The sequence below is a fragment of the Pecten maximus genome, chromosome 15 (assembly GCF_902652985.1).
Source record: "Pecten maximus chromosome 15, xPecMax1.1, whole genome shotgun sequence".
Classification (NCBI taxonomy): domain Eukaryota; kingdom Metazoa; phylum Mollusca; class Bivalvia; order Pectinida; family Pectinidae; genus Pecten; species Pecten maximus.
Window position 1 is genome coordinate 33078426 of NC_047029.1, and position 18688 is coordinate 33097113.

The following is an 18688-nucleotide window of genomic DNA, read 5'->3' on the forward strand; positions in this document are numbered from 1 at the left end:
ATATATTCAAGCTATAACCGGATGTTGATATTAATATTGTTGTTTCAATACCCCCACCTAACAGCTGTCTACTAGTGCAGACTGACATTAGCATTTTTATGATGTCCATGGTCATTTTAGATAGTTCTAGTTTGTTTTATACCAGGAAACAGAATAATGATAGTAACCGTAATCGGAAAGTCCAATATTGGTCATACACGCAAAGCAAGCTTTAAACTCCATAAAACGCTGTATGTGCTTGAACAGACTCGATTACAAAGTCATTCACAACTATTGCTTAGACAAGAAATTGATAACTTTGCTAATCAATCTTCCTGTGGTCTAATTAAACACTGACAAAGTCCTGTGTCCACCAGTCAGGACCTTATCACTGGCTAAAGCTGCAAACCTTTATTGATCTGTAGTATATGGCAACTAAAAGAACCACTAGCTTAATTCAAAACACATGTAATACTTTAACTTAAAATTTACCCCTTTACTCTTCAAGAGACTTGAACTTTATTTCTTTTTTTTGTACGATTTTTATTAATTCTTTTAACGAAAATCATTTTTTGATATAGTCATGCTACACAAACTGAAAATGAATGTTTTCATAACACTGAGTCAAGCTAACAAATCTTCCACTTAGTTTTTAAACCTCTAAACTTGGATGTGTCTATAATTATAAGCATTATAATTTATGTGTCCATGGACAAATTGACTCTAGTACAGTAATGACCTGCAGCCTTTCAACTTGGCCTTTGGCCTTCCAAATGTGGACCACCAATACTTATTCATTTGCAAATTCTAAGAAAGAGAATCAAATCTGGTCAAAAATGTGAAGTACCTGTCATCTTTAATGAGGAAACAGTACATGTAATATACCCTCTCAGTCATATTTTGGATAAGATTTGACAATAATTATATTGAATTATTGTAAAACTGCACCTAAATATACATATTTACAAACATCCTACCTATACAGTGTAATATATATATATATATAGCACTTTAATACACAATTTCTCATTGTCAAATTTCTTGAATACAGAAATCTCATGCCTCAGTACCACTGATAAACACAGGAAATCTGATAAAACCACCTTCTGTCACGCTCAATTTGAAAATGACTCAATTTTATTTTCTGTATACCATATTATACTCTTGTTAAATGGTCAGCTGCAGTAAAAGATATAGGTAATAATAATTTGGAGTTGTACCGCTATATCACAGCCACATATATAGCCGTCTTTAAGTGGTTCACAATAATTTATTGACATGTAAGTATGATAATTTTCTTTCTGTTAACATTAAACAATAAAATATATGTTTTGTAACCTAAGTTGATATCATTGATTTTAGGATATTTTTTACTTTTGTAACATTTTAGCTGAAAGTGTTATGTGTTTTCTTTCGATAGAATCATCCTTTTAATCTGGTGTAAGAATTTAATGTGTTTTCTTTCAGTGGAATCACCCTTTTAATCGGGAGTTTTTGGGCCCTAAAAAACTGATATTGTTGATGAAATACAATATGTTGTACCTGAAAAATGCTTTCAAGTTATTTATATTGTTCATATGTACATATAGTGGGTACATACACAGTTGTACTCACTGATGAATTTGTACACATGTATATAAACAGCAGGCTACTTTCCTGTACACTAAAGACACACTTCAGTCTTAAGCACTTCACAAGTACTCAGCATATTATATTACATTACTAATATAAGAAAATGTCGTTTTATATATAGTTCTATACATGTACATATAGTTATAAATTCTTTATTATACTTACACATCATAACTGTACATTATTTTCCTTTATTACCCAAAAAAGGGTACCTTTAAATTATATATCTGATGGAAAGTTTAACAATTTAAAACATTGATCATTGGTAAAGTGAGGGAAGTTATATACATAACAAAGATGCCATGGAGGATTGTTTCTCAGCCTCTAGACTTAGTATATAAAATCTGTCAGCCTGAATTGCAATTTGCAAATGGATAATATTTTTTTACTCAAGAATTATTATAGTTAGAATCAACATTATTTATAAATCTGAGATCTATGTTTAATTTTGACCCTTCAGAATAAACAATCAACTAATCAATATTTTATAAAACCTTTATATGGGCTTTAGAATATCTGACTTTTCATATCATCACTCAATAAAAGTGATCTTCCTTTACATATCGTCTCTATCATAGCAGGTAAATTAAACTACACAGGTAGAATGTAGAGGTGGACTACACCTGTATATCCCCATCAATATGCAGTCAGCAGGTAACTGCATTGTAGAAATATCAACCATGGTGGGACATACTTACCTGTACCTGCAGTCCTAATGGCCAAGAAGAGTCTATAATAGACTGGTATATACACTGACACCTATATAACTTGTCCTACTATAGGTGGTATATCTAAATAACAACCCAATTCATACAGACATACCCAGTATATACCTGGGAAGATCATTATATATCATTACCTGTAATTGTAAGACAGTAGAATCAAACATACACTGCCATCCATAATTCCTATATGTACATATTGCAGAAAGTTTTTTTTGAAATTCAGTAAAATCATTAAAATATTGTGCATATATTATGTACATACCAGGTATTGCAGAAAGTTTTTTCTGAAATTCAGTAAAATCATTAAAATATTGTGCATATACAGAGTATTTTTGTCTGTTTTTTATTATATAACTTCTTCTATGCTTTTATAGTCTATCAATCAATTTGGTTATTAATGATCTATAAATCAATCAAAATGCAACATTTTTGCAACATTAATATATTATTTCTTTTTAGAAATCTTGTTAAATTGAGAGTATACTTTCACAGAATGATACAATTTCTGAAGGGATACATAATTCACAGTGTGCAAAATATACATTATGGTACAATCTTTAAAAAAAATGTTATGCTCTTCATGCATTTTTTTCCCCATCATTTCAGAAAATCGGTCAATCCCTTGCCTCACCCAGCCCCCTCCCTTGAAACATCCAAAAATCATCATCAGGAATCATGAGAATATTTATCATTCTCAAAAAAAATTGCCCTTAACATTATTGACAAACAAAACAAATGAATATGTAATCTTTTAGGAATATTTGCAATGTTAAAGTTTCTGATTTAATTTTAATTCAACAAGTCAAAAGTGTGTAAATATATAGATTATGATGGATGGCAGTGTTTAAATATATTCGTTTTAAGATATATATATAGACATTAGTGAAGGTGCTTGCTCAATATAAAGGCATATATTATTAGTATGGAATTCATACAAATAGATTAGAATATAACACCAGTCAGGAGCTGTTGCTTTGGTTTGTTTGTTTTTGTTTAATGTCCTATAACAGCCAACTGGGTCATTTAAGGACGAGTCAGGTTTTGGAGGTGGAGTAAAGCCAGAGTACCTGGAGAAAGCTCACCAGCCTATGGTCATGATCAGTAACTAGCAATTAATTACCCCACATAGGTTTCGAAATCGCAACCCAGAGGTTCAATTCAATTCATTTATTACTTTAAACCTTACGGTTTATCAGTAGTGCATATATATACAGTGCAGACATTACAATTCAAATGTAAATTGTGATAAAGTGTGGAGACACCTTAACCACTCGACCACCACTGTTGCAATGTAAGAAAAACAATATATGTGCAACTTTCTCAGCATTTAACAACTTACATAGATGATTTCAAACTTTGTAGAACTGTCAGAGCAATCTCTACAGGTGTATTTTTGTGAATGAGATTAAAAATACATTATACAGATATCCATGTCTTGGAATAGCTGGCTTAATGCACTGTAAAGCATGTTTACACTTTTTAACCATGTGTGGTATCTTAGTGATACACACCTACAGATAACAATCCTATAACATAACGCACCTATAAACTGTCATACACCATTCAATAGTCCTTGTACAAAATAAAATACCCATTGTACTCAAGGACATTGTTGATACACCTATTAAAAATGTGTGCTCTATACAGAAAAATAATAAAAACAATTGCTTTATTGTTCTTACAAGAGGATTATCTTTATACTGGGCACTGCCTATCTCTTGGCTAGAAATGAGTAAGTTGATATTTAGTTAAGTTTAAATAAATTATTCCTTTCTTTTCTGTTTTTACGAACCACACGATGATACTGTTTGAGGAAAAACCATAATATTTTAATTATAATATAAGAAACAAAGCTACATTTCAGAAAGAACAGAGGCTGTTCTTCATTAGCATTTTACATTAAATTTCTGACCATATGATACAGATGTTATCTCAATGCATACCAATTACTGAATTCACCCTAATAATTCAAATGTGTCATCTAATTGCTCATATCATGAGTCATCTATGGTCTATACAGTGGATGAAACAGCAGTCAAATTACATACAGGCCTATATACTTGATCATCAAGTATACTTGATCATCAAGTATATATACAACTCACAGATATGATACTGGATCAAAATGGCTTTGGAATTATGATGAATTTAAAACAAAATTTATTTAAGAATAGATAATGAAGTCACATACTCTCAATGGTTGATTTCTGTAGTAGCATATCAAATTAAATTGATAATGAAAACAAAATCTATGAATTTTTGTCTTAAATTGCAGGGTTGAAAAAAAAACTAATACAATAGGTATATTTCTGCTTAAGGGCATTTCCCAAAACCGGCTGCAAAGTTCTACAACTTTATTTTCATGAGGTATATGACCAGACTAAACTGAATTCAGCATTATATGTTACCAACTAGTCATCAATTATGTTTTTTAATTAACCATTTAGATATATTTGTGAGCACATACTATAATATATCACAGGGCAACCAGACAGGCGTGTAATTTTAGTAACACACCCGTAGACACACCTGAAAGATTATCTTTATTGACATTGAGGAGGTTATGTCGAGGGGTGGTCTCAAAAACTATATTTTAAAATTTTAGACCCACCTGTGTTCACCTGATGTTTCAAAAATCGAAGGTAACTAATTATCATTTGCGCAAAGTAAGGATATAATGCAGGATACATTTCTTTAAGCAATGAAAAATGTTAAACAATTATGAATTGTCATGAAAATGTCGAGTTTCTATTATTGTTTACCTAAGAAGCGTGTCACACAATCCGATCAGAAAATTCATGGAACAATAAGAATATTTACTTACAAATAGTCATCATTTATGTGTTCTGCTACGGAGAATCCAAAATAACTGCCACTTATTCCCTTCTTTATCACAGGAATGTTAGTGTCAATATTATATCCAAAGACGCACGAATTTATCCACAGTGCTAACAACAGGACAGTCCTGTCCCGTAAGTCGATAGCCATTTTCACAAATTCTGTCCCATTTATTTCGAGCACCTGTGTCACCGGAGTCCACACGTGAATTCGCGAGATCGCAACACTGCGCAATAATTTTTAACAATACACCATTGTTTTACTTTCAATTTCGCCTATACCATGACTATCACACATTCATAGGGGAAAACAATATCTATAACTGGTAAGATATAAGTGATGCACATACTTTATCATACTAGCTTACATGTATGTTACAATCGAAAGTTGTCTGTGAACTATATAGTGACGCGCGAATACAAAATTAGCACATGCGTTATTAGTCACTTCCGGTAAAGGAGGCGGAGAACTGACAGTGCATCTAGACATTTCTCCACGCTGTAAAATGTTGAAATACGGCTGTTATAGATGGTGATTTTGAATGTATGAATATGTTGTCAAGTCTACTTAAACAACATCAGGCGAAGCAGCAAGTTCGAAAAGATAAACAAGGTGATTGAATCCTAGCTTTCAGTTTTGACAACTATCCTATCTACTATCTAGGCCAACTTTTAGAACGGATCTGTCCTAAGATTAGTAAACACCAGTAAGAAAAGAAGTTGGGGAAGGGGAGAGGTCGCGTTCAATTCTGCCTCTGCAGTTGATGTAGATTTTGTAAAATTGTCCATATTTACTGTAAATTGTTATCATTTTGCTCAGTTTTAGCCAGAATTAGATTGTCAATATACAATTTTATTTAACCCAGTAGATAATGTAGCTGCAAACATAATAAGAAAATTCCCTTGGTTTTACCTTTACAGTAGCTACTATAGCAGTTTTGTCTACTGATAAATGTACCAACCCCAGTCCAAAAGAATATACACCTACAGTGATAAGAAAAGCGTAGATTATGTTAGCTAAGTCTAACAAGTGAATCACTGGAAGACATCGATATAAGTCTTATTTGACTTCTTTGATGTATCTTGACGTTTTCCCACAACTAATGATTGTCCTTCGCGACTTCGTTCCGGTTGAACACACTTAATAATCACAAAATTGTATATACACTTAAAAAGTTCTAAAATACATAATGTATATTCAGAGTATATTATCGAAGTTGGTCATAAAAAACTGGGGTATGTCTTACTGAGAAAGGTAGACGTTACGACTGTATACATTTATCGGTTAACTGATAGTCCAATAGTTCTACTATGGTTATATTGTATACACAGTTTGTGGAATACTTATGACGTAGAGAGAAAAATAAGTCTTGAGCTTACCTGTGACATAACACATCTGTCTTGCTACCCAATTACACATGTCCGTGTTTATACCTTACTGAACATGCAAATATTAACCAATGAGTGATATATAGATTACATTATGTTTATGTAAATATGGCGAAAGGTTTAAATTTATGACTGACGACATTGACTGAGAACACAAGGTATATTATAATATAAACTAGTCTAGCATGCTATTTATTCCTGCCCTAAAGGAAAGTTTCTCTATCATATATAATTGAGCATATGGTAAGTGCAATGACCAGACCAGGGCTCAAATCTAGGACCTCCAAACTCTTACAGATAATAAGTATACATAGTTTCAGTGTTAAAAATGTTGTATGTATATTCCTGACTCATCCTCCAACAAAGTTTTTGACATGAAATCCTATATCAACACCTTCAGACTTCATGGCAGGAGACATATTGTATTATTTGGGCATCAATTAATATTGAAATAGGAGAGGAAAAATGCAACTGCCAGACTTTAGAGTTGAACATGGGACCTCCAAACTCTTTAATAATAAATCAAACTGAACTGTGATAATTTAAGCTACATTGCCACCTGCATTCGTTTATTCCAGTCCAGTTTCACTATATATAACAGATGTAAAATAACGCAAATACTTGTGTTGAAGTTAATACTTGATATTATAGAATATTCTTATTCCATACCAGTGAAAGGATTTAGACAGAATTTTCTCTGGAGTATATTTTGGAGTTATTGAAATTAACAACAGACTTGAAAAGAGAATTAATGAACAAAATTATTTATATATTTTCATCAAAATGCATTAGAACACTAGTCTAATTACCGTAGATGTGTATTAACTTAAAACATCTTTATATATATATCTATGGTATATATCCACCACACTTTCCCCCATTTGGTGAATATTTTTGGAAACAGACAGTATCTTGATTGTCAACATTTTAGTGAAATCATGTTACCCAAAGCTTGGCTTGTAACTTTAAAGTCACGATTATGCAAAAGTCACATCATACGACATAGTACTTATGATAGGAAGTGATGAGACGACACACCATTGTTGTCTGTTACTGCTTGTTGTTGATTATAGTGTTCAGTTCTGACCAACGACTGGTACTACTATAAATACTTACACGGTTGAAACCACACACTTGTGGTGATCTACTCTGAGCATTATCAGTTTGTTAGATTTCACAATATTTTATTCAAGTTAGTGTACTTGAATTCCCTAATTGCACCTCATGCACCTTTTTTTACGAAAAGAAGATAGGTGTGCTAATTGAAACATAAAAAGTTCCTGACCTCAGTGATCCGAGATAGACTATTTAGTCTTTCATCTTTCAACCAAAGACTGGATTGGTTCGCTAATGTATATATGGAAAAAAAGGGGAAGTTTTCCCACCCAGATTTTGACATGGAAACTCTGTGCATGGTTTTCTTAATGGCACCCCTTTTACTTTGCCAGGACAAAGACCTTTCAGTTGGTACTACATTTATGGATCTGTTAATTATATAATCTTGGCTGTGACCTTCGACATCTACGTAAAAAAACATCAACCTGTGTTGATTCAACCTGATTCAAATTGGTCTGCTTCTTGTTGATCCATTTATTGAAAACAATACTTATCTTCTTCATAACAATCATCTTTTAACATTTCTTAGAAAATTTAGATCAGATTTGTTTGAACTACATGTGATGTAGAAAACTATGTAGCCTATAGGATATTTATAACATTTAATCAGGCTATCTTACTAGTACATTGTTATTTATACCCACATTTAGTAAAGAGGGGGGGTATTCACTTTGTGTGTGTCTATTTTTTTATACCCCCACTTAGTAAAGGGGGTCATTCACTTTGTATGTCTGGGAGTGTGGGTATTCACTTTATCCCCCCCCCCCCCCCCCCCCCCCCCCCAATGTAACAATCTCACTATAAAACTATTCTTTTTCAGAAAAGAAGAAGAAAGAAGCCATAGTAGCATCAACGGCTTTGACCCATGCACTAGTCGACCATCTGAATGGAGGGTAAGGCCATCTCTCCCGGCTGCCTGCCACATAGATAGAGTAATGGTATTTTCATGGGCCTGTTCCGTGGATAGGGATATGTCACCTGAGTGCTTATGACGCCAAACTCTTACATGAGAGATATTCCTGTCTATAGTACTGGCTTAGTTTGATACTTTACTTAAAAATATTGTAAGGTGTTATAAATTGTCTTTATCGCTCCATCACGAAGATGTGCATCAAATTTGACATGGGGATTTAACAAGTAAACACTTACAGATGTATTTATTGTCACTATAAATGCAATCTGTGTGACAGATAAATAGAATGGCACCTGTTAGGGCTTGGTATACAAATTACTTTGGTTAAGTGCCATTTGAAAATCATTTTGTTAGTGCTCAACTTGCATTTTAGGTAGTACTGATGCAATTTCTACTTGGGTAGCAAAATATTTAATATTTGACTTAATTACACAATTTTCAGCTTGTATTGTTTGGGGTGAAAATGTAAAAATTCAATTTTGCAATTGCACATTGTAGAAAGTTTAAATGTTTATAAGAGTCATTCTGTTTTTACATGTTATAATGGTCCTTAAACTACAATATGTTTTCAAAATATAACGACATTCTGATGCTACTCAATTTATGATATGTGTCTTGGTGTAAATACTGTTGGTAACACGAAGGTCTGTGCATACACGGAACTATAATAATTTTGACCTCCAACTTTTAATTGCAGTGTGGCCCAGGCTTATGTCAACCAGAAGAAGCTAGACACAGAGACAAAAATACTACAAGCCAACGCGGGTCAGTTCTCAAAACAAACCATCCAATGGCTGAAACTTGTAGAGGATTTCAACACATCACTTAAGGTAAGAAGAGTTACCTCCCTTTACTTTACAGCCAGAAAATTGACTAGTTAACTCCCCTGATTAAATTTCTTTCTAAAAATTGTTTAAATAATTTCACATAAGGTTATTAAGGGTCATGTAAAGGTATTGAGGGTTAAAGATGGTACATAGTCCACAGCGGGTAGATATGAAGGTATACAAGAATATCTACTCAACACAACATATGAAAAAAAAGATAATAACAACATCCTATGAAACTGAAAATAAAATACAAAACAAAGATGGAGCACAATAGAATTTCTTTCGGAAGCAATGAATTATTTATTTGTTTTGAGTTTAAAATATAAAAGTTGCTTAAATGTTTAGATGGTGATAACAACACTACCTATGTAACTGTCTGTTCTTGTTTTCAACCGATCATGATTAATCTTGTCAGAGATGTAGCATCTTTGATAAAATCATGTGTTAAAATTTAAACAATGTAAAATATCTGGAATGTTTACTACATTTTAAAACAATAGAATACTTACAGGGGTCGAATTTAACTTTTTTCATCACATAGCTCTTCATTGCCAGTGCCTAAAATTTCCAGCAGTAAAGTGAAACTTTCAACTAGCAAACCCTATAGCAGTGTTTTCATTAATATAAAATGAAGTAGAGAAAATACAGGAATCACACCACACCACTTACTGGAAAGATTTCATTTCATTCGTCATAAAATCATAATTTCTAATGTTATCTTTTTTCCACTCATATTTTCACTATCTGTGCTCGTGTTTCAGGTGTATGAACAGATTACCGGGGAAAACATACTAGCAAAAACTTGAGTGTAGATAAAATTTTACTTAGCATTTCCTGCAATTTAATTGACATTTTGCTAGTTATAATGAGTTAAATTTAAACTCTGACTTAACCTTTCTCTTAACACATTATTATGTTAATGATGAACTCATTACAGGAACTTGGTGATGTAGAGAATTGGGCGCGTAGTATAGAGACCGACATGAGAACCATATCTAGTGCCCTGGAGTATGCCTACAGGAAAAGTAAGTAAAGTAGGTACACATTTTCTTTCTCTGCATGTTTTTATTGTGACGTTATCGTAAATAATAATCAACACAATTGTAGTCTAATCTGTATTGATGGAAGTGTTGATGGAAATGATATCTAAACAGTCTTATAAGAGATGGCATGTTAATGAGATCTATGATTTTTAAATCCAAGTCAGATTTAAGAGACAGCCATTTTTGGTTCATCTTAGAATTTTTTAAAACATTTTTAGTGCCTGAAAACTATGGTATGTGATATAAGATAATTTTGATTGGTTGGTCAGGTTTGCTACAACTAATTGAGCCCCACATGGAAAACTAGGGCAGATGTCATGTAGTTATCACACTGTCAATCTCTCAGTCAGCACTTTCATTTCCAGAGATAATACCTGAATCCTGAAATCTAGACTGGCCACCCGCCCTAAAGTTTTTTGTAAAGAATTGCTCCACTAAATTTTAATACTAGATTATCTCCCCTAGCTTGAAACTTAGAATCAGACATATTCTGGAGACCCGAATTATAACGCTCAAATTAATTTGGGAGACAGTCTACCAGAAGGCCTAAATTTCTAAAAATTTGCATGGTAATTATGTACCGTGATGTTGAGATGTCAAATAGCCGAAGGTCTAGATCAAATTTACTTAAAATAAAACTAGGAGTATTGGGTACCGTAAATATTCGCGTATAGTGCGCACTTTTTTTCAAAAATTGACAAGTGAAAAAGACCACTGCGCACTATACGCAAGTACAAGCCTTTTCCCAGTCAGAATGAATGTGATTTGACTGAGATTTGTGATCGTTTCCTTTCACAGCAGGATTGATTTAATACTTATATATATATATTACATATATAAAGCATTTAGAAAGTAATAGTTAACAAATAATCAAAGAAAATGAATAGTTATTTTGATGTTTAATTCCTTGAAATTGTGTATTTATCAGCAATTACGTGGATTATCTTAGTCGATCATGAACCACACGTTCCGTACACAAACGATCTCACTTGAGCATGTTCTCGTATTCAGGTCCAAAACGATGTATAAACATCTCAATTAACATCAAACAAAACTTAGATTATTAAGTCAACATATTCTTTAAAAATATTTTTAATGATAAAAAAGAGAAGAAGCTGCATCAACTGCTTTGACCCATGCACTAGTCGACCATCTGAATGGAGGGTAAGGCCATCTTTCCCGGCTGCCTGCAACATAAGATAGAGTAATGATATTTTCATGGGCCTGTTCCTTGGATAGGGATATGTCACCTGAGTGCTGGTCAGCCAAACTCTTACATGAGAGATATTCCTGTCTATAGTACTGGCTTAAGTTTGATACTTTACTTAAAAATATTGTAAGGTGTTATAAATTGTCTTTATCGCTCCATCACGAAGATGTGCATCAAATTTGACATGGGGATTTAACAAGTAAACACTTACAGATGTATTTATTGTCACTATAAATGCAATCTGTGTGACAGATAAATAGAATGGCCCCCGTTAGGGCTTGGTATACAAATTACTCTGGTTAAGTGCCATTTGAAAATCATTTTGTTAGTGCTCAACTTGCATTTTAGGTAGTACTGATGCAATTTCTACTTGGATAGCAAAATATTTAATATTTGACTTAATTACACAATTTTCAGCTTGTATTGTTTGGGGTGAAAATGTAAAAATTCAATTTTGCAATTGCACATTGTAGAAAGTTAAATGTTTATAAGAGTCATTCTGTTTTTACATGTTATAATGGTCCTTAAACTACAATATGTTTTCAAAATATAACGACATTCTGATGCTACTCAATTTATGATATGTGTCTTGGTGTAAATACTGTTGGTAACACGACGGTCTGTGCATACACGGAACTATAATAATTTTGACCTCCAACCTTTAATTGCAGTGTGGCCCAGGCTTATGTCAACCAGAAGAAGCTAGACACAGAGACAAAAATACTACAAGCCAACGCGGGTCAGTTCTCAAAACAAACCATCCAATGGCTGAAACTTGTAGAGGATTTCAACACATCACTTAAGGTAAGAAGAGTTACATCCCTTTACTTTACAGCCAGAAAATTGACTAGTTAACTCCCCTGATTAAATTTCTTTCTAAAAATTGTTTAAATAATTTCACATAAGGGTATTAAGGGTCATGTAAAGGTATTGAGGGTTAAAGATGGTACATAGTCCACAGCGGGTAGATATGAAGGTATACAAGAATATCTACTCAACACAACATATGAAAAAAAAAGATAATAACAACATCCTATGAAACTGAAAATAAAATACAAAACAAAGATGGAGCACAATAGGATTTCTTTCGGAAGCAATGAATTATTTATTTGTTTTGAGTTTAAAATATAAAAGTTGCTTAAATGTTTAGATGGTGATAACAACACTACCTATGTAACTGTCTGTTCTTGTTTTCAATCGATCATGATTAATCTTGTCAGAGATGTAGCATCTTTGATAAAATCATGTGTTAAAATTTAAACAATGTAAAATATCTGGAATGTTTACTACATTTTAAAACAATAGAATACTTACAGGGGTCAAAATTAACTTTTTTCATCACATAGCTATTCATTGCCAGTGCCTAAAATTTCCAGCAGTAAAGTGAAACTTTCAACTAGCAAACCCTATAGCAATGTTTTCATTAATATAAAATGAAGTAGAGAAAATACAGGAATCACACCACACCACTTACTGGAAAGATTTCATTTCATTCGTCATAAAATCATAATTTCTAATGTTATCTTTTTTCCACTCATATTTTCACTATCTGTGCTCGTGTTTCAGGTGTATGAACAGATTATCGGGGAAAACATACTAGCAAAAACTTGAGTGTAGACAAAATTTTACTTAGCATTTCCTGCAATTTAATTGACATTTTGCTAGTTATAAAGAGTTAAATTTAAACTCTGACTTAACCTTTCTCTTAACACATTATTATGTTAATGATGAACTCATTACAGGAACTTGGTGATGTAGAGAATTGGGCGCGTAGTATAGAGACCGACATGAGAACCATATCTAGTGCCCTGGAGTATGCCTACAGGAAAAGTAAGTAAAGTAGGTACACATTTTCTTTCTCTGCATGTTTTTATTGTGACGTTATCGTAAATAATAATCAACACAATTGTAGTCTAATCTGTATTGATGGAAGTGTTGATGGAAATGATATCTAAACAGTCTTATAAGAGATGGCATTTTAATGAGACCTATGATTTTTGAACCCGAATCAGTTTTAAGAGACAACCATTTTTGGTTCATCTCCTCAGAATTTTCTAAAACATTTTAAGTGCCTGAAAACTATGGTATGTGATATAAGATAATTTTGATTGGTTGGTCAGGTTTACTACAATTAATTGAGCCCCACATGGAAAATAAGGGCAGATGACATGTAGTTATCACACTGTCAATCTCTCAGTCAGCACTTTCATTTCCAGAGATAATACCTGAATCCTGAAATCTAGACTGGCCAGCCGCCCTAAAGTTTTTTGTAAAGAATTGCTGCACTAAATTTTAATACTAGATTATCTCCCCCTAGCTTGAAACTTAGAATCAGCCATATCCTGGAGACCCGAATTATAACGCTCAAATTAATTTGGGAGACAGTCTACCAGAAGGCCTAAATTTCTAAAAAATTTACATGGTAATTATGTACCGTGATGTTGAGATGTCAAATAGCCGAAGGTCTAGATCAAATTTACTTAAAATAAAACTAGGAGTATTGGGTACCGTAAATATTCGCGTATAGTGCGCACTTTTTTTCAAAAATTGACAAGTGAAAAAGACCACTGCGCACTATACGCAAGTACAAGCCTTTTCCCAGTCAGAATGAATGTGATTTGACTGAGATTTGTGATCGTTTCCTTTCACAGCAGGATTGATTTAATACTTATATATATATATTACATATATAAAGCATTTAGAAAGTAATAGTTAACAAATAATCAAAGAAATGAATAGTTATTTTGATGTTTAATTCCTTGAAATTGTGTATTTATCAGCAATTACGTGGATTTATCTTAGTCGATCATGAACCACACGTTCCGTACACAAACGATCTCACTTGAGCATGTTCTCGTATTCAGGTCCAAAACGATGTATAACATCTCAATTAACATCAAACAAAACTTGAAATGATATAGCAGTACTTAGTTATTTCATACTTCTAAATTAATCATCTTATTAATCCAGAGTGCTGCCAGAAACTGATAACGTTCAACTTGTTTATTTACGGAAGCTGTAACAGCACGCATGCGCAATTAGGCAAGTGTAACACTAATGCCTTGATCTCATGCGGCAGTCACTGACCAACTGGCCATATAAAATACGATCTGACTGTGAAAACTACCGGGGTACTCTTATTTATTGTCTGCACTGTAGATTTATCCATTACACATGTTAATTCATTGACATAAAAGTTGTGACCAGCACGACGACGGCTGACTTGTTTCTGTTCTGTATACAAAATGGCGGCCTGTGTTACATTACGTAGCAGTCAGCTTACTAGTCAATCTTGTTATAATTGAGCTTAATTAGCTTTGTATGTTCGTGGACAGGCAACACAAGAGATCATACCTGCGTGAAAATCACAAGGTTATTGAGGGTAGGATTAATTATTTTGTTTGTACAACAGCGTAGATGGGGCCGCTACAATTTGCAAGCTGACTAGATATAGGCCTGTCGCGGTATAATGTAAACAACCTGTCAATCCAATGTGTCAAATCTGACCGGTGATTCCAATTAAATGTGGTAAATAAGCTTTCATAAGTTACAAATTCCTATCATCTCATGCTTTAGAATTCATCTAGATTTCTACCGCTCAGTTGAATATTGAAAAAAAAAAATTGTTAATTTTTTTTTTTTTTTGAAAATGAACCTCAAAAACGTACCTGCGCACTATACGCGAGTGCGCACTATACGCGAATATTTATGGTATATTGGATCTTGACCTCAAGGTCAAATATGTACAAATATTTGGATATGTGGGAGTTGCAATATACCTTTTAATTTGTGGTCCACTTATGAATTGGCAGTACTATGTCTTTGGATCATCATATGTAAAAAAAATATTACAAAAACAAAAATAATCTCCAATTGGATATGAGTTGTCATTGTCCAAGATTGATTAAAGAGTGAATTATAAAGAATGTAATATTGTTAGATTAATGATTTTAGATGTGTTTAGATTATAAAGAATAAAACATTGTAAGATTAATGATTTTAGATGTGTTTAGATTATAAATAATGAAATATTGTAAGATTAATGATTTTAGATGTGTCTAGATTATAAATAATGAAATATTGTAAGATAATGATTTTAGATGTGTTTAGATTATAAAGAATGTAATATTGTTAGATTAATGATTTTAGATGTGTTTAGATTATAAATAATGAAATATTGTAAGATAATGATTTTAGATGTGTTTAGATTATAAAGAATAAAACATTGTAAGATTAATGATTTTAGATGTGTTTAGATTATAAAGAATCATTGTAAGATTAATGATTTTAGATGTGTTTATATCATAAAGAATAAAATATTGTAAGATTAATGATTTTAGATGTGTTTAGATTATAAAGAATAAACTATTGTAAGATTAATTATTTGAGATGTGTTTAGATTATAAAGAATCATTGTAAGATTAATGATTTTAGATGTGTTTAGATTATAAAGAATCATTGTAAGGTTAATGATTTAGATGTGTTTAGATTATAAAGAATAAACTATTGTAAGGTTAATGATTTTAGATGTGTTTAGATTATAAAGAATCATTGTAAGGTTAATGATCTTAGATGTTAAGATTGTCAGTCATTCTTATTTTCACATTTGCTTAAAGCTGAATGAGATGCCACCATGTCCTCTGGAAGAAACAACTTGGAAGACCGGGAGAGGGAGGGTCATCAACCAATGTTTACAAGATGTTGGATCAGATGGAATCAGAACTCCCAGAGGAGACATGGAAGGTTCGAGAAGAAAGTGAATATGTAGATTATGTCTGGAGGAAGAATGTTGTGTATATGATGTTAACTGTTGGAGTAAGCCGAGTACAATGTGTAGAGTAAGAGTATGTCTATTGAGTATGTGCTGAAGAGTGATTATGTTAGATATGTTTTGAGTTTAAATATGTTGAGTATGTCTTATTTACTGTTGGATTAAGTTGAATACAAGGTGTAGAGTTTAAATAAGTCAACTTGAATGTACTTTTGAGTTTGAGTATATGCTCTTTAAACTTGAGTTCGTTGAGTTAGAGTGTGCTTGAGAATTTAAACATGTTGAGTATATGCTGTAGAATTTAAATATCTGACAAGTTCTAGACAAACGAAACAGCTGTATGGTGCAGTTTAATTAATTTTTGGCACTATTGTATCTAACTGTATAATGAAAGGATGCTAAATATATTGTGTCTTTTGTACGTTCCTGTGACACATATGATTTATGTTCAGAGTAAAGCGTGGTTATTAAAGCTATCTGCATACATAAGTAACTTGTAAGTTTCTTGACAACATAGGGAAGTTTCTTTTTCAATTATTATTCCACTTTATTCATTTAAACTTTTTGTGCTGGTATGTTCAATAACTCAAGTGTCCACTTAACTTTTTTCCATTACTGTACACATTTACGAGATCGCATGTTTTGCGTTCTGTGTAAAAAAAAGAAATGATGCAAATCTGAGTTTATATTCTTACTTAAGAAAATGAAATGGGATCATTAAAACCTCAATTCCAAGAATGAATGTGATATCTCAAATATATGTGAACAATGTTATTGAAGCTATGAGTACTACATCACTGATATGTGTACATCACCATTGCTTTTTGTGTACATACACATGTGATATAAATAAAATATATTGATATCAAGCTTTTCCTTCATCTATTTCAACTGTTTGAATATTTCTACATTGTACATGTGCAAGGGGATTTGAACCCAATTTGGTGAGAAACATCCTTGGGGGAAGGGGAATGAATTTTGCATAAATGGTGACTCTGACCCTTGAGGGGCCAAATGGCAGGGCCCAATAGGAGAAATAGAGGTAATTCCTTCAAATTGATACTAGTCATAAAGTTATGAATGGATTTGAACCCATTTGGTCACAAACATAATTGGGGGAAGAGGAACAGATTTTGCATAAATGGTAACTCTGACCCCTGAGGGGCCAAAGGGGCAGGGCCCCATAGGGGTAATAGAGGAAATTTCTTTAAATTGCTACTAGTAATAAAGTTATGACCCTTAAAGAATCTTGACTTCGTTATTTCTTTAAAGCAGTTCGGTTCCCCACATCATAACCATATATTAGAACATGAACATTATTTTGACATTTGGTCTAATCCAACCAGGTGGGCGATACAGGCCCCATGGGCCTCTTGTTTACAACCCTCCCTGATCCACCTGTATCCCTTACAACCCTCCCTGATCCACCTGTATTTTTACAAACCTCCCTGATACACCTGTATTCTTTACAACCCTCCCTGTTCCACCTGTATGCTTTACAACCCTTCCTGATCGACCTGTATTCTTTACATCTTTTCAGCCCTCCTTTGGCTGTTAATACGATGTCAAACATAAACAACCGAACTAACAAACAGATTAGTGGATAACGTTTACTACCTACAGCGACTTAAGTGGATAACGTTTACTTCCACCTACACTGACTCAAATTGATAATGTTTACTTCCACCTACACTGACTAAAGTGGATAACGTTTACTACCTACAGCGACTAAAGTGGATAACGTTTACTACCTACAGCGACTAAAGTGGATAACGTTTACTACCTACAGTGACTAAAGTGGATAACGTTTACTACCTACAGCGACTAAAGTGGATAATGTTTACTACCTACAGCGACTAAAGTGGTTAACGTTTACTACCTACAGCCACTAAAGTGGATAACGTTTACTACCTACAGTGACTAAAGTGGATAACGTTTACTACCTACAGCGACTAAAGTGGATAATGTTTACTACCTACAGCGACTAAAGTGGATAACGTTTACTACCTACAGCGACTAAAGTGGATAACGTTTACTGCCTACAGCGACTAAAGTGGATAACGTTTACTACCTACAGCGACTAAAGTGGATAACATTTACTACCTACAGCCACTAAAGTGGATAACGTTTACTACCTACAGCCACGAAAGTAGATAACGTTTACTACCTACAGCGACTAAAGTGGATAACGTTCACTGCCTACAGCGACTAAAGTGGATAACGTTCACTGCCTACAGCCACTA

At 33.1% G+C, this 18688-nt stretch overlaps 2 protein-coding genes across 10 annotated transcripts in view; one reads left to right on the forward strand and one right to left on the reverse strand.

Moving 5' to 3' along the window:
* The window catches only part of LOC117343650 (integrin alpha-PS1-like), a 79826-nt gene extending 74297 nt beyond the window's left edge, over positions 1-5529 (reverse strand). For all 8 annotated transcript variants that reach the window (XM_033906105.1, XM_033906104.1, XM_033906102.1 and 5 more), the window contains exon 1: positions 5161-5529. In XM_033906105.1, the coding sequence (XP_033761996.1) occupies positions 5161-5324 (164 nt within the window). In that variant the 5' untranslated portion in view covers positions 5325-5529. The remainder of the gene's footprint in view (positions 1-5160) is intronic.
* An 89-nt stretch (positions 5530-5618) lies between these two features.
* Positions 5619-17314, forward strand: LOC117343651 (biogenesis of lysosome-related organelles complex 1 subunit 1-like). Of its 2 annotated transcripts, none has more exons than XM_033906106.1 (5): positions 5619-5786; positions 8499-8571; positions 9289-9421; positions 10359-10455; positions 16291-17314. In XM_033906106.1, the coding sequence occupies exons 1-4, from the start codon at positions 5720-5722 to the stop codon at positions 10452-10454; spliced, it is 369 nt and encodes a 122-aa protein (XP_033761997.1). In that variant the 5' UTR covers positions 5619-5719; the 3' UTR covers position 10455; positions 16291-17314. The 2 variants fall into 2 exon arrangements, with proteins under 2 accessions (XP_033761997.1, XP_033761998.1); XM_033906107.1 differs by having other exon boundaries at positions 10359-10446.
* Positions 17315-18688: the final 1374 nt, after the last annotated feature.